Raw genomic sequence first — 14,398 nt, forward strand, 5'->3', positions numbered from 1 at the left:
CTCCGTTGTGACACACGGGGTCTGAGAGGTGGTGCAGAAACAGACCATCAGTGTGGATATAGGTGAAACAGGAAGCAGACCTGTCCACAGGGTAAACTACTGTGCAAAAAAAAGAGGATGACATCAGGAACCCTTAGCTCCCAGAGGAGACAGCTCTGGAAACATTGAACTTTAACAAGATTACCCACTCAGGGGGGAGAAGAAGGAGGAGGAGGGGGGGGACGGAGACGAAACAGCATGTGCTGCTAAGAGTTGGCATCATGAAATACAGATTTATGAACTCCATTAAACCACATTTCTTTCTCTTTATTGGAGCCTGCAGCATTTACCCATTGTGAAGAAAAAAATCTCCTCCAGATAAATTAGTAACAGGCTGGGCATTTACTCCCACATAAGGTAGCTGTACCGCTCATGAATAAAGAGAGAAAAGAAACGCGACACCTCGACTGTTTCACTCTGATTGGCTTCTTGTGCGAGCCGAGGTAGAAAGCGGTCACCGTGGTTTGGAACAGGTGGCCGTCTCAGACTGGCATTGGTGGTGTGGATCTGGCGTGGGTTAGTAGCCAGACTCTCAATCTGTCCACTTGAAAACTCCCCAGCATTGCTGGAAAGTATTACAGCCCCTGTGGAGGAGATAGCAATTACAATTTGTGATGGGAGAGAGGGAGAGCGCCAGGAGCCACATCCATTGCTGGAATATGATCAGACTTACAACTGGAACATTTTTACAAAGCTCCACTACACAAATGTCCTCTCAATGCCATCAGTTTGATGCCTTATAGTTCCAGGCTTTCTATACTCTTGCTTTTTTACTGTCTTTTTGTCAGAATGCCATGGGGTGACTGAGCATTTAAAGACATCATTAAGCCGTGAATTGTCTCTGTTTGATAAACCGCACCGGGCCTCAGCAGGTACATGGCAACAATCTGCTGAGAGAAACCTGCTTCCATTTAAATCCTGCGTCGCTGCATTGTGTGACAGATTGGATTTGGAGTGGGCAAAGCCTTGCTCCAGCTGGAGACAGCTCACCCTTTGGCCTCTCACCTGAACTCTTCCAGCTCTGGTATGTGTGACTAACATGTTCTATGGGAGGCTGGTAACACTAGAGCCCACATGTTTTGGCTGTCGGGTACAGCTGGTGCTGGAGATTACACTGTTTTCACGCATTTGGGACGGTCCAGATGCTGAATTGCTGTGTCACTCTGCATCTAGTTCCATTTATTCACAAAGGGCCACAAGCAGCAGCGAGGAAGTAATCAATTTTCAGGCCACAGCTTCAGCCGATCAGTTGCTTTTGCTCCATCAGAATGTGGTCAGATCTTCTCTGTGTAGTATCCACCACCTGTGGGTTGCGTGCATATAAATCTGTAGGCTCGGGCTTGAGGAATGAATATGTAATGAGCACATGCGAAGCACTTATTCACTCTGTAGCCTGATTCCCATGGGACCTCTGGCTGGCTGCACGTTTGAACTCTGCAGCAAGCAGAACAACCTGCTGAGTAGAAGTTGCACTCAGCCAATGAAGCCTTCTTGATGGATCTTCAGGGAAATGAGATTCTCCATGGGCTACCAACTGACATCAGCGTAATGCCACTGAGTCGTGTGCAGGTCTGAGACTATACGCTCTATGTTTGGGGGTTCATTGCTGAAGGAAAAATATAACAATAGCTTGCGCATCTGCTGGAGCTCAATAAACACCGTGGACGAGATGTGATGAGAATGAAGATTGCAGCCACCTCAGTGGGAACTGCAGCCACACAGAGCCAAGGTCAGGTCTGTCAGCTATGGTGTACCACAGAGGTGGGCTGACAGCACAGGGCGAGCCGCTGCATGGATGGCTGCCTTACATTTATTGAAAATCAATAGCAATCTTTCAATGGCAGCTACAAGACATATTTGAACAACAGCCTTTACTCAGTAGAGTTCAGTTGGATTTTGAAAAAAATCAAACGAGGTCAAAGGGTTGCACAGTTTTATACTTTACGAGTATCCTATAGAGATCATAGAGATAAACCTTACGCACTATTCTCTGTGTTATTTTACAGTGGCGACTGGAGAAGCAGATCTTGTATCCTTCATTTCATTCGTATTGATGTTAATACTCTGAATTGACCTTTTGTGATCTAGAGACCACGGTTGAGGGGAGAGAGGTTAAGCAGAACTTGACGTTTTAATCAACTATTTTTGCTGTGCTGCAACAGGCTGCTGCTATTCTTTGCATTTCAATGTGGCAGATTTCCTTCTGTTGGCAATTTGGTTTTCAATTTATGACACATTCCATTTTTTGGGGGTCTTTCAAAAATTAAGCGAAGACAATTTATACGTTGCCACGCTGCTGTGTTTTAGTCAAAATAATATACACAGTGAATAAATGCTTTTCTTGTGTGTGTGTGTGTGTGTGTGTGTGTTTGTATTTACACAATCTTAATGCCACCCCATCAGACATCAGTGCCTCAGTCGGGCCACCACAGTCAAAAGCGTCCGGGCACGCCCCTGAATGAGTTGTTGGTTGAGGCCAATCACTGATGATAACAAGATGTTTTTAGTTACTAGCTCTTTCCCTGCAGTGTAGCTTCACAGTTTAGTTGAGTTTACATTTCTGTTACATTTCTTAACGTTGTCTGTCAAGCCGGATTTGCCCTGCACCCAACCACACAAAGTATCTACTAGCAAGGCCAAATACGAAACAGCTATGTTCTTCTCTTTAGAGTGAATATAGCACCTATCGTTATCATAATGCTTTTGTATTTGCTAGAGGTGACTGAGGAAGCAGCAGCAGTAGCCATGGAAAGTTTCCAAAGGACATAACAATTCAAGGATGTTCATGTGCTGTTTTGGTTTTTATCTTGACTCAAAACGACTCAGCACTGAGACAGATAAAAAAAACTGCTTCATTTCCTTTTGCAGTCCTCTCTTGTTTTTGGGATAATAAGAACTAAGTACAGTTAGGGTGAGATAAAGCGTGTACACTGCAATAATTACAAACATATCAGAGAGGGACTCGAGAAAAGAAAAGAGTAAAACTTTTGAAGTTTCCCTGCTAAAAGCTTTGTAAATGTATAATTGCTGCTTCCAGAAGAAATACCTCAAAGTGATAAAAGTACTCCATTCAAGGTAGAAGTGCTGCATTTATACAGTAAGGTAAAACACTTAAGTAGGCTTTTATTAGCAAAATGCTTCAAAATGAAAGATAAAGTTTAGCATTTTTCTCTCTGTGATGTAGGGCATGAAAGGTAATTATTACAGCAAAGTACAGGGGCCGGAATTTGTTCTCAACTTTAAGAACACCTCTTATAATAGAATACACAATAGAGGTATTCAGAGCCCGTCGTGCAGTGGCTGCGTTAATGAACAGTAGAACACAAATCAGCTGAAAAGAGGAGCTATCATAGAAAAAGCAAATGAGCATTACTGCATGTTCAGTTTCTACACAATGTATACGTGAGGTTTATCATGAATGATCGCTGGAGCTTATAGACAGACATTAAGACAGATTTCCAGCACTTTCCAGCCTTTAATTTTTCTTCTATGGCATTTTATCGGCAACGTTGGAGGTGGAATTAATGATGGGGCTGCTGTTGGTAACTGTTGGTGGCTGTGAAAGCAGAAAGCAGATAGTTGCAGCATACTGTTACACAGGCCCCATGCCTATTACTGTTGGCAATCCACTGTTTATTCAAACACAAGGACAAAGCCCCTCTACATGCAGTTCTGCCTGTTGTGTGCAGCACGGGGGGAATCTCCAAACGATTACTTTCACAAGTCCAGAGAATACTAACACAACAGAAAACTCCAGTCAGTGCTTCGGATTAGAGCGGCAGCACAAAGTGTGTGAGCACAAGTACAAGGTTAGGCATAAATATTTGTCGGCGACTCATTTGACTGTCACGCTCGTCAGATCGCTGAATATTTTTACTCCACTCTTTGACATCAGGGGACTTGAAGTCTGAAGTCCCCGCTTGTCTTCAACAGCTTCTGTCCTTGAGTGGTTTCAGCAGGAACTCAGGTTCACTACATCCATGAGCTGCTTTTTAAAATGATTTGTGCCATAAACAATCTGTTGTAGGCTCTGGTGTGCTTCGGGAACCTGAGCTTTTTATTTAATAGAGTTGACCTTTGCGGGCCTCCCAATGTGTTTCTGAATTCTCTGCATTTCATGCCCTAGAAAATAGCTCCTCTGCGGTAATTGAACCATCAGGCACCAGTTATCAGGTTCAGTTATACTATCTTACTCAAACTAATTGAATTTGAAGGTGTGTTGTTGGCTACACATACTGTAGAAGAGGTGAGCTCTCCCTTATGAGATAAAATGATCCCAGCTCAGCATTATTGTACACAGTGTTGCACTTATCTTTCTGCAGCACCGTCCACAACATTCACTGCTTTCCACATTAACAACGGCAACATTTTTGCAGAAATAATTTCCCTGAAACAGTGCATCCATGACAAGCTTTTGATGCTTTAATGTAAGACTCGTGTCCTAACGATAAATTTTTGATGATGCTCCAGCTCTATAAGAGGCGGACAAAGCGCTCTGACCGCTTGCCAGATGGCTCGGCCTACCTTTATGTGTGAGGAGGTGACAGTCTAAATCCTGTGTGCAGAGTGCCTAAGGCTGCACAACAGGGAAATTGCATTCTGATCCAGTCCACTCCTCTGTGTGTTAGTGTTATACAACAGACTATTGTGTCTGGCATTTGCATTAGGGCCATGCAATTCAGCCCACTGGCTTTCTCTATGCAGTGCAGTGAGACAACAGTGGGAGTTCTGGCTTATCTGTTGCCATGCTACGGGAAGATCACAGCCTTCAAAGCTGCTTTTTTATTGAAATGCATCACAAGAAAGAAGTGTATGTGTTCACAAGAAAACATCTTTACTTTCTTTTGGTGTGTACAAATGACATGATGTGACTTTAAAGTAGCAGGAGACAGACAATTAAAGCAGAACAAGCAACAGCAACAAGATGATGGACATGATATGTGCACACTGACTTTGAGGCCGGCGAGCAGCGGGTACAATGTGGGGTAACGTGGCTGCTATTGTGCGAGGAAGTCCTCTGTGTATCCATCATTATGGGCAGTGAATCAAGCTAGTGGGCTGGGGCTGTTGAGAAGAGGCCCCTAGGGAGTAAGGCCTTGTCCTGTCGCCACCAGGAGGGACGGCCAGATAATAATGGAGCCATCATGAGGGCAGGAGATAGGCTTTCCTTTTCAAAGTGGGAGATGGTGAGAATTTGCAGGATCCCGTCACAACAGGCGCACAGCCATTGATTGGTCCCTGGCCTGTCTTAAAAAGGACAGCTTTAACTGCTGTTGTCGAAGAAGACAGATGCTGCTGGTGTTTGCCCTCAGAATGAAAGCTCCTTTATGCTTCTGAAAGGGGACGACGATTCTTTTTCAGTGGACCTATCATCAGTTGGGACACAGCAGAAGAGTTTCACGTGGGACCTGCTGCAATTTTAAAGCTTTTTTTCTCTGCTTGACATCAGATGAAATACATCCTGATTTCTTCTGACCTCACACAGGATGACTCAGTGTTGATGTCAGATGAAAAAGCAGAGGCACTCATTTGAAAGCATGTCCCTTTTCTTTCAATGTATGGAGCTGAAGCGATTACAGGCAGGCATCTAAAAGGACTTATTTTCCAATATTTCTCTCTGCTGAAAAACTCCTCTGGTCACAGATTGCTTTTGACAGTCGCATTCAAAACTCTCAAAGACACTTCCAGCGATTGGCTCTCAAAGACACTTCCTAAAATTAAGTAAAGGAGGCAATCAAAGCCCTCTGCAGCGCTTTAAAAATAGGTTACATCAACGTCTTGAATTTAAGTTTCCCTCTGAAATCACTTAGCCATTTAAAAGTGAATATTCTTTGCTTTTATCAGCACAGTGAAGTCGCTGAAGCCTTGAACACAGAGCAGAGACTAACAATCTTCAGTGTTTACTGGCTCAGACTGTCGATTCTCCCTCACAAACAGTTGTCAGTTTTGGACGAACTTTCTCTTAGCTCAACAGTTAGCTTAATTGTTTTACTTTCTTAACTGCACTCAATTCTTTTGCAAAGCTAGAAATAATTTTTTCTTTACCCCCTGCTGGCACAGACTTTGAAATATAATAGCTCTCTCGTGCTCTTAAGAGTGCATTTGGGTTCGCTGTCAAAACGAAGCCAATTTATGCTCCTTTTGAGCATTTGACGGCGTACACATTAGAAATGCAGAAGCAGCCGCTGAGTGACCACAGCAGTGTGGATTCATGTAGTGCCAGAGCCAGCAGGACAATGGGCTCATCCTGAAATATGTCTCTGAAAATACTGTTTGGATGTGTTTAATGACAGAAAGCCTCAAAGGCCATGCCAAATGTTTATTTTTTTTATTTTTTTTAACAATGGTGCATTGAGGTTCTCTTATTCTTGGATTCATTACTGCTTTCATTTTGAAATATTTTTAACCAGTCCAGAATTTGGGTGATTTATTGCAAAAAGGTTTGCCTTCCCTGCCAGTAGAAACCCTCAATAGGACCTCATTGAAATGTAGCGTTTGTGTGTTTCTTTGTCCTCACTGCTCTTCGATTTTTTTCCCCTCCCAAGTTCAACCCAGCAGCATCAATTACTCAAAGAGCAGCTGTCCTGACACTGTTATTTCTCCTCTCGTCTGCAGAGAAGCCGATGCCGCAGGGTCCCCCAGGTGGTGTTATCGGGATCCTTGGAGGTGTCGTCGCCATTGGACTCATCATCGGCGTGGCTGTTACTGTTGTCATGGTCCATCGGCGGCAGCAGAAGACCCGCACTGAGACAGATAATGACCTGTGAGTACCGAGCCTCAGCCTGAGAATATTGCACAGGGCTGGACAGGCGGTAAGATTAGGTGTGCACTCTTGTCAGCCCACGAGAGAGAAACACTTTGAAAAAGACAAAACACTTTTTTGGGGGGAGTTAATGTGTTCAGAGACAGAAGAAGACTCTGGGAACATGGCGCTGCCTACCTGTCTTTATTTCTGACAGGGCATACGCTCCTTTGCGATATGAAAGAAATCTATTTGTTCCCAGACTTTGAAAAAAAACAAGTTTATCTTACTTTACATTTGCAGCGATCAGTAATTATCATTAAAGCAGCAGCTACTAAGTGCTTACTTGATTTTAATGTGGATTTAAGTGAACTCGTTCCCCATTAAAAAACTATTCTTTTAATCTGGGCTGATTACATGAGCAGCAGTCTCCTCTTTGGAAAGCTTCTCCTCCATATATGATTCAAAAATTGATCTGCCTCTATCAAATCTGCCTCGGACACTGAGATTCAAGCCTAAAACCTTCAGACGAAGGGTTTCTAGGTTGTTTAAATGGACAAATGAAGCCAGGCAGATGGCTAGAGCCCATATCTCGCCAACTTTATTCACTCTTGCCTCCCCTCCTCTGGCCAACGAGGCTGTTCTGCCTGCAAACCGGAGGCCATGACAAAGTTGAACATTGCCAGCTGCTGCCTGTTCACAGAGGGGAACACAGAAGTTGCACAGGATGCAGCTGAGGGATCCACAAGCAACTGAGCTGTGGCAATCCAAAATATATATTTTGTGTTATCGGTAAGGTGATAAAAGTCTCTTCCATCTGCTCTGGCCGAGTTGTAAAAAAAAAAAATCAGTTTTCAGGAAAGACAGAAACCAGCATTCAAGTTGTATCCTGCTAATTGCTTTTGTCTGAAACACCTGGCCACGACAGCTAGCTCAACGGTTGCCAGGGTTTCAATGCAGCTCTTGGCGATGCTGGATATACAAGATGCTAACCACATCCCCATGGGAATGATGCTGCTGTTTGCAGGGTTGGCTACCTTCCTCCCTGGGAATATTACCAAAACAACAAAGGTTGGGGGTGTGCAGAATCTGGCTGAGGGTCCACATGAGCCTTTAATCAACTCACATGATGAGATTACGAAGCTTATATTAGAGGTCCCCCTCCAGAATCTGCTAATTGATTTGATATTCAAAGCAGAAATGCTAACATCAAGCATCGACAAGACGCTCTGCCGAGTTTTTGGCCTCTGTGACCCCGCCTGCTGCTTGTTTCAGAGCTCTGCAAGGTCTACAGCTGGGTCTTCCGGGCCCCACAAACATACTGCTGCTACCTCTCAGGAATGCTTTATAAGACAAATGAAGCACACAGACTCTTACCTCTCCCATTGCTTTCTGTCTCTTTCTCCCTCCCTGCTAATCTATCTTTCTCTTCTCACTCTGATGCCAATGTAACTGCTCTCTGTCTCCCACTCCCCTCCCTCAGCATTGCTGTTGCTGCTGTTGCTGATAGTTGTGTGACACAGGCTCCAGAGAAGCCAGAGTCCCCCACAAGGAAAGTAGAGGCACCTGACCCCAGTCTATCCCCCACTGACCCCTGTCCCCCTGGATCCTCTATCCTGTTGCCTGCATGTAATGGTGGCCTACAAGTGACATACTTGAGCACACCATTGTGAGCGCTGAAAGCAGCAAACGTCCTCCAACAATCATATATCAGACATTTAAACTGGACTCAACGTCAGAAAACCTTTGAATTTCAGGTTTTCTTTCTCTTCACGATACTGTAAAAATAAAATGGGCGTTTGACGTGTTATTCAAACATCTCTATTTGGTGCATGACAGAATAAGAATTAACCCATCCGGCTCTGAAATAATAGCGATGCAGTTTGATAAACAACTGAATGAAAACAGTGCCAAGATAAATCAAAGTTAATTAAAAGTCTTAAGATAAAATCCAGCTCCACTCAGAGATGATCAGATTCGGGGAGCTAGGAACAAAACAGAGCACTTCTTTTTTTTTTTTGGTCGAGATTGAACATACATATCCAATTGTTAATCAGAGGGAAATCTGTAAGCTTATCGAGGCTTTGTTTGACATAAGCTAAAACTCACTGATGATGTCTTTTGTTAACAAACCACATTGTGCAACCTCCCTCCTCCGCCTCTCGCTCTTTTCCCTTTTGTGTGCATGATTGTCGTCTAATCTGCATGGCAAGAGTTCTGTTGGTGTCAGTGCCGTGTAACTGTTGTGGTTGTCTTCACTTGCAGCTTAGCATGCAATGCTTAATGTAGTGAAATGTAGCTCAAAAGCTTTAATTGTGCAGATGAATATTTATAGATGTCCATTTTGTCACCCAACATGTTAAGTGTCTTATGTAGAAACTGTCCAGTTTTTCCAAGAAATGTCTGATGATGTGAATGCAGATAAGTTTTAGAGAATGTGTCAGGCGTGTTCTCATGCAGAGAGATTCATAGTTTTATATGAGTGTCTGATGTCAGGGGTAAAGGGGAAGCATTTAGCCACACTGTTTAATTCTGCATGTTGATGAGCCGTTAATCAAGCCTGGGCATTTGATAACATGGCTGACTGCACCGCCAGTCACGCCTCTGTTTGCCCTCACAAAGCAGCACATGATGTGACTCCAAATTGGTCAATCCTAATAAATCACTGGCCCTTTAGAGGCTGCACTGGCACAATAGTCAACTGATTATCAAAATAGATGGGCACTGTCAAAAGCGATGTTCTCTGAAATAATGTGTTCATCGCTCTGTCTTGTGCCACGGCGTGATGTATGACCTCCAAAATGTCGAAAAAGCGCTGCCAATCACGATACCGCTCCCCTGGAAAAAAAAAAATGAATCTGGTGGCTAGTGTTCCTGATGTGCCGCTTCTTCTGACACAGTTACAAATACTCGCTGGTATAAATCACTCCAACACCAACATATCTGAAAGAATCACATGCAGAATGTAAAAGGATGATGAATTACGAGCTGGATGTCAACAAACATATCAAGACGTCTCTCCTCGAACAATGAACAATTCTTTCATTTTTTCCGACCGGAGGTAGTTTTGTCGCATCATCGAGATGTTAGAGGACACTTCAAAGTATTAATGAACTGACATTGAAGTAAAAGAGAAAAGATGGGATATCGCAGCTGTAAAAATTGATGTCTTCTTGTAGGAGCATAATTTACAAGACCGCACTCGGAGACTTGATTTGTCGAGCTATGATTTGTTCTTGTGTACCTTTTTGATTTATGAACTGGTCGTCAGTGCTTTAACCTTTGCTGTGTGGAGACCTTTCAAATGTGATCAATGGAAATTCAGTGTTGGACACCTTCTAGCTTTAAGCTGTAACCAAAGTAGGACTTGTCTGTCTTGTCTTTCTGAGTCATGAAACATGGACTATTATGGTGTGAATCTGAACCATTCACTGTTGTTGTTTATGAGTTAAACTTGGTGCTTGGTCTCTGTACAGAATGTTCTTTATGCAGTACATCTGTCTAAAAAAAATATCATTTATTTCATGTTCTTTTCTATGGCAGTGTCTGTAATCTAGCATCAATGCCTAAAGGTTGGAAACTGGACGTGTGTGTATAATTGTAAAGTTAAATGTCCTCAGAATCAAAACCTTCATCTAATGACAGAAATAGTTTTTGATAAACTTGTCAAAGAAAAAAAAAAAAACCTGAAGTGATTTTTGTTTTATTCTTTCTTCTCTTGTGAGGAATGAGGGGAAAAGCTGAGCTCTGCAGAGTAATTGTTGTCCGCCTTTTGAAAAGATCGGAGCGAGACAAAGCATGAAAGTAATTGCCTCCTAAAGATCAAATCACATTTATCCCGTCTTGCAATTAAAAGTATCATTAGCATTTAAATTGCCAAATAAGATTGTGATCAACAGAAATCAATGAGAGCACCGAGGATCAGCTCAAACACTTCACATTGTTGTGCACAAGAGAGGCTGTGGTCATACTTTAATCCAAACCCTTCAGGGGATGCGACACTTCACTTTCCCTCACATGCAGCAGACAGACAAAGTGTTTTCTAACACACTCTCAGAAATGTCTTAACTCTGACAATCTGCAGCTCCAAAAAAAAAAAAAGACACGCCTCATTGTTGGGAAAACGTCTAATATAAGGTGACTTTTCTGTGAGTGCATTGTAAAAGTCATTTTCTTTGCTGTAAATCTTCCCTCACAGATTACTCTCCTCAGTTTAAGGATTAGTTATGTTTTCTCGTCGCTATCCCCCTTAAATCTCCCCTTAAGCTGCCCTGAGCCTTTTGTAGCCAACAGAGCGAGGCGGAGCGAGGTCTTCAAGGTGGATGTCTGAGTAGGAAACAGTGCAAACTTGAATGTAGCTCTCCTGCCCAGTGCTTTCTGCTCCCTGCAGGCTTGTGCTGCTTGTCAGCTTTCATTAGTGTCTGCGGCTCACAAAGCCGACGCCCACACGCTGCCTGCATCACAGCCAGCGCGGAGGGAGTGTGTGTGTGTGTGTGTGATCACACGAAAGAGATGCACATGAGGTGGTCAGGCTAAGATGGACGTCACTGTATTGTAAAAGCTTGATGATGACGGAGCAAACTTTAAGTGCACAGATTGGCACGGATTCTTTCACAGAATATATGTACAGTATGGAGGGAGAAAATGCAGAGCATGATACACAGATTGAGCTATGAACATTTTTCCAGCATTATTGAAATGTATGCGTCAAAGCATAGCAACAGCCTTGATCAATGTTTAATGTTGCACAGCCTATCAGCTCTTACTTAACCTCTTTGTTGCTCTTTGAGATGATACTGTCTTTACTTCACATGGCTTTATTTCCAGTGACAAGCCAGTGAAAAGGTTGAATCTCCACAGCCGCTCGCTCAGAAATGTTAAAACAAGAAAGTCTGGATACATTAATCAACAACGTTCACACGAGGCCGGAAGAAGGGCAAAATAAATATATATATAATTTAGATCAAAGGCTAATCTTATTTAGCTTGAAAGCAAGCGTTGAATGGGGAAGAAGTCATTTAATTATTTAGCTGCAGCTCGCTGTGGTTCAGTATTATTATGAGGAAAAATGCATTCTGTATTCAAATGACTCCACAGCTGCTGCTGCTGCTATGAAGCTTTTCTACAATAAAATGAGACAATAAAAAACTTACATTTACATTTCAATCCTGCTTCAATTAGTCTGTCATGTCACATGCATGTGAATTTATTATGTACAACTATACTGTATATTCTGGGTTTGCATATGTAAATCTTTCTGTGACCCACATGCTACATGCTAACTCTAAGCTAGTTCATGGAAATGTGTGCACACTGAAGTTGAAGCTAAAGTAAAAGATGCACATGCACATTTTAGAGTGCTGGACAGGAAATGTAAGAGCTGCTTGCAACTTTAAAAAAAAAATGGAAGCATCTTGACCAACATAATAAATTAAAAGTGTTTGGGAAAAATGTTTTTCTCTCTCTATTTGTGAAAGGAATCATTTCAGGCTGTTACATTTTGGCTCCGTTGTTCTTGGTGTTAGCCATAATCCTTATCTGTAATATTCCTCCCAATGTTTTCTGCTGAGATCAGAGTACATGGTGACGTCACCGACAGACTATCAGATGGGACAAGAAACACAATCACACAGTCCAGCTATATTTAGTCAAATAAAAAAACGAAGGAGAATGGTGATTTTTTTTTACCAGATTGTCTGTAGTAAAACTAAATAACAGATTACAGACTTCCTGGTTTATGTCACTGCACTTCAGTACTTAGTGCTCCAAAATATTTCAGTTGTGTTCACTTTTGGGTTTAGCTCTTTTAAAATGGGTTAATCCGTCTAAACTGTCGGTTTATTCAAAATCTGTCGGAACATCTGACTGCTTATTTTCTTGGCACATCAGACATGAAGTGATGTTACCGTGCTGGTCGATCTCACATATTACTTAAGTAAGTTCAGCATCATCATAACTGAAACCAACAACCATATCAATCAGACCAAATTTGGGAAAAATTGAATTATCATTGGATGGATGCAAACAGAGACATAATCATGCATACAAAAGCTTTTAATGTTTTGAATGTGATGCTGCTGGAAACTTCAGTCCTGCAGTTTCACGCTCAAAGCAAAGATAGGAGCTTTTCACAAATAAGTGAATCAGTATTGCACCTTTTTGAAAATATTCAGCTCTCAATATTCTAACTAATATAAACCTTAAAGGTCACATATTATACAAAATACACGTTAACATGTTTTTTCAAACATTGACATGTGTCCCTAGTCTGTCTACAAACTAGGTTACAAACTGATTATGAGAAAAGTCCAATCCTCTTCATCTTTTGCCTGCTCCACTTTCAGAAAATGTGTGCTCAAAAAGGCTGTTTAGAGTTTTCCCTTCATGACATCACAAAGGGCAGTAGCCCCTCCCCCAGGTGGGTGACACTCCTATAGCTAGGTGTTTGTTCTGCCCTCTGAGTCTGCCTTCTCACCGTAAACAATAGGACATGGTGCAAGAAAGCCCAAACCACATCCCCTTCCAGAAGGGCATGGTCCAACACATTTCACCTGCATTTAAAGCTACAGACACAGAAACAGCCTTTTCTGATAGAAAATACTTTATAGGGGGGCTTTATAGGCATGATCAAATATAGGATTGGAGTTGATTTTTGGCAAGAAACTTCAAATATATATTTTTTGAGGGAGCTCTGAGACTTATTTAAACTGGTTGAAAAGTAGGATATATTACCTTTAATATTCAAAAAGACTAGTTGAACTTTGGTAGGTGGCCTTTTTTATCACTTTCTCTCACATTTAAATCTCATCGATAACACTCAGCTACAGAATGATATACAGTAGCGACGTGTTTTGAGTTACTGAGCGCACACATCCTGTATGTTTGTCTCATGCGCTCTGAGCTCACAGCAACACGGTATGTTTGTCACTCTGCACATACATGCCGCTTCATCACACAGCGATGACACCCTTCACCCCGTTTTTTCTGCTATTGTGTCACCCATTCGAGCACACTGACAGTCTCCTGAGGCGGCTGCTCGTGAATAACACGGCTGCAAACATAGCTGATTTTTAACCACTAAAGGAAGAGAAGGTGGTTGCTATGCAGAGGAAGGCATGAGATGAGGGGTTCCTTCATGTTGGGTCAGATTTAATAAAATCATTCTGCACATGAGGCTCTACCACACTTCCTGTTTGAACTGCCTCCAAGACATGATGTGCAATGAAATGCAATCATCAGGGGTCCTGTGGGATCAAATGTTAGTTACAAAAGGCTGCAGGGTCTGAATGCAAATAGAGCATCCTACATAAACACATCCTGTTTGTACACAGCAGGTCCAACATGAAGAGAAAAAAGCTGATTTGTGTTCAAAGTATTGTCTCATATGTTGGATGTTTCTGCAGTTTCTTCTAATAAAATTCCAATTATATGAAAACATGAAGTATTCATTGGCTTTTTGTTTCAGTGAATCAAACAAATGTCGTGATTTGGTGTCTCAGTGTGTTCAGACGACAGAAAAAAAGGTGAAAATTACATTTTCTGTCGAGCATTTCTTGAACGAAAATGATCATGTCTGCTGTCTGAGCTTCTTTTTAAAAGTTCTCACCCGTATCTGAA

At 42.2% G+C, this 14,398-nt stretch overlaps 1 protein-coding gene across 6 annotated transcripts in view; it reads left to right on the forward strand.

Annotated features, from left to right (window-relative positions):
- The window catches only part of nectin1b (nectin cell adhesion molecule 1b), a 151,474-nt gene that overhangs the window by 111,767 nt on the left and 25,309 nt on the right, over positions 1–14,398 (forward strand). For 5 of the 6 annotated variants that reach the window (XM_065960608.1, XM_065960605.1, XM_065960606.1 and 2 more), the window contains exons 6-7: positions 6,655–6,802; positions 8,265–8,331. In XM_065960608.1, the coding sequence (XP_065816680.1) occupies positions 6,655–6,802; positions 8,265–8,331 (215 nt within the window). The remainder of the gene's footprint in view (positions 1–6,654; positions 6,803–8,264; positions 8,332–14,398) is intronic. The other variant, XM_065960609.1, reaches the window with a different exon arrangement.

Source organism: Labrus bergylta, chromosome 11 (genome assembly GCF_963930695.1).
Source record: "Labrus bergylta chromosome 11, fLabBer1.1, whole genome shotgun sequence".
NCBI lineage: Eukaryota > Metazoa > Chordata > Actinopteri > Labriformes > Labridae > Labrus > Labrus bergylta.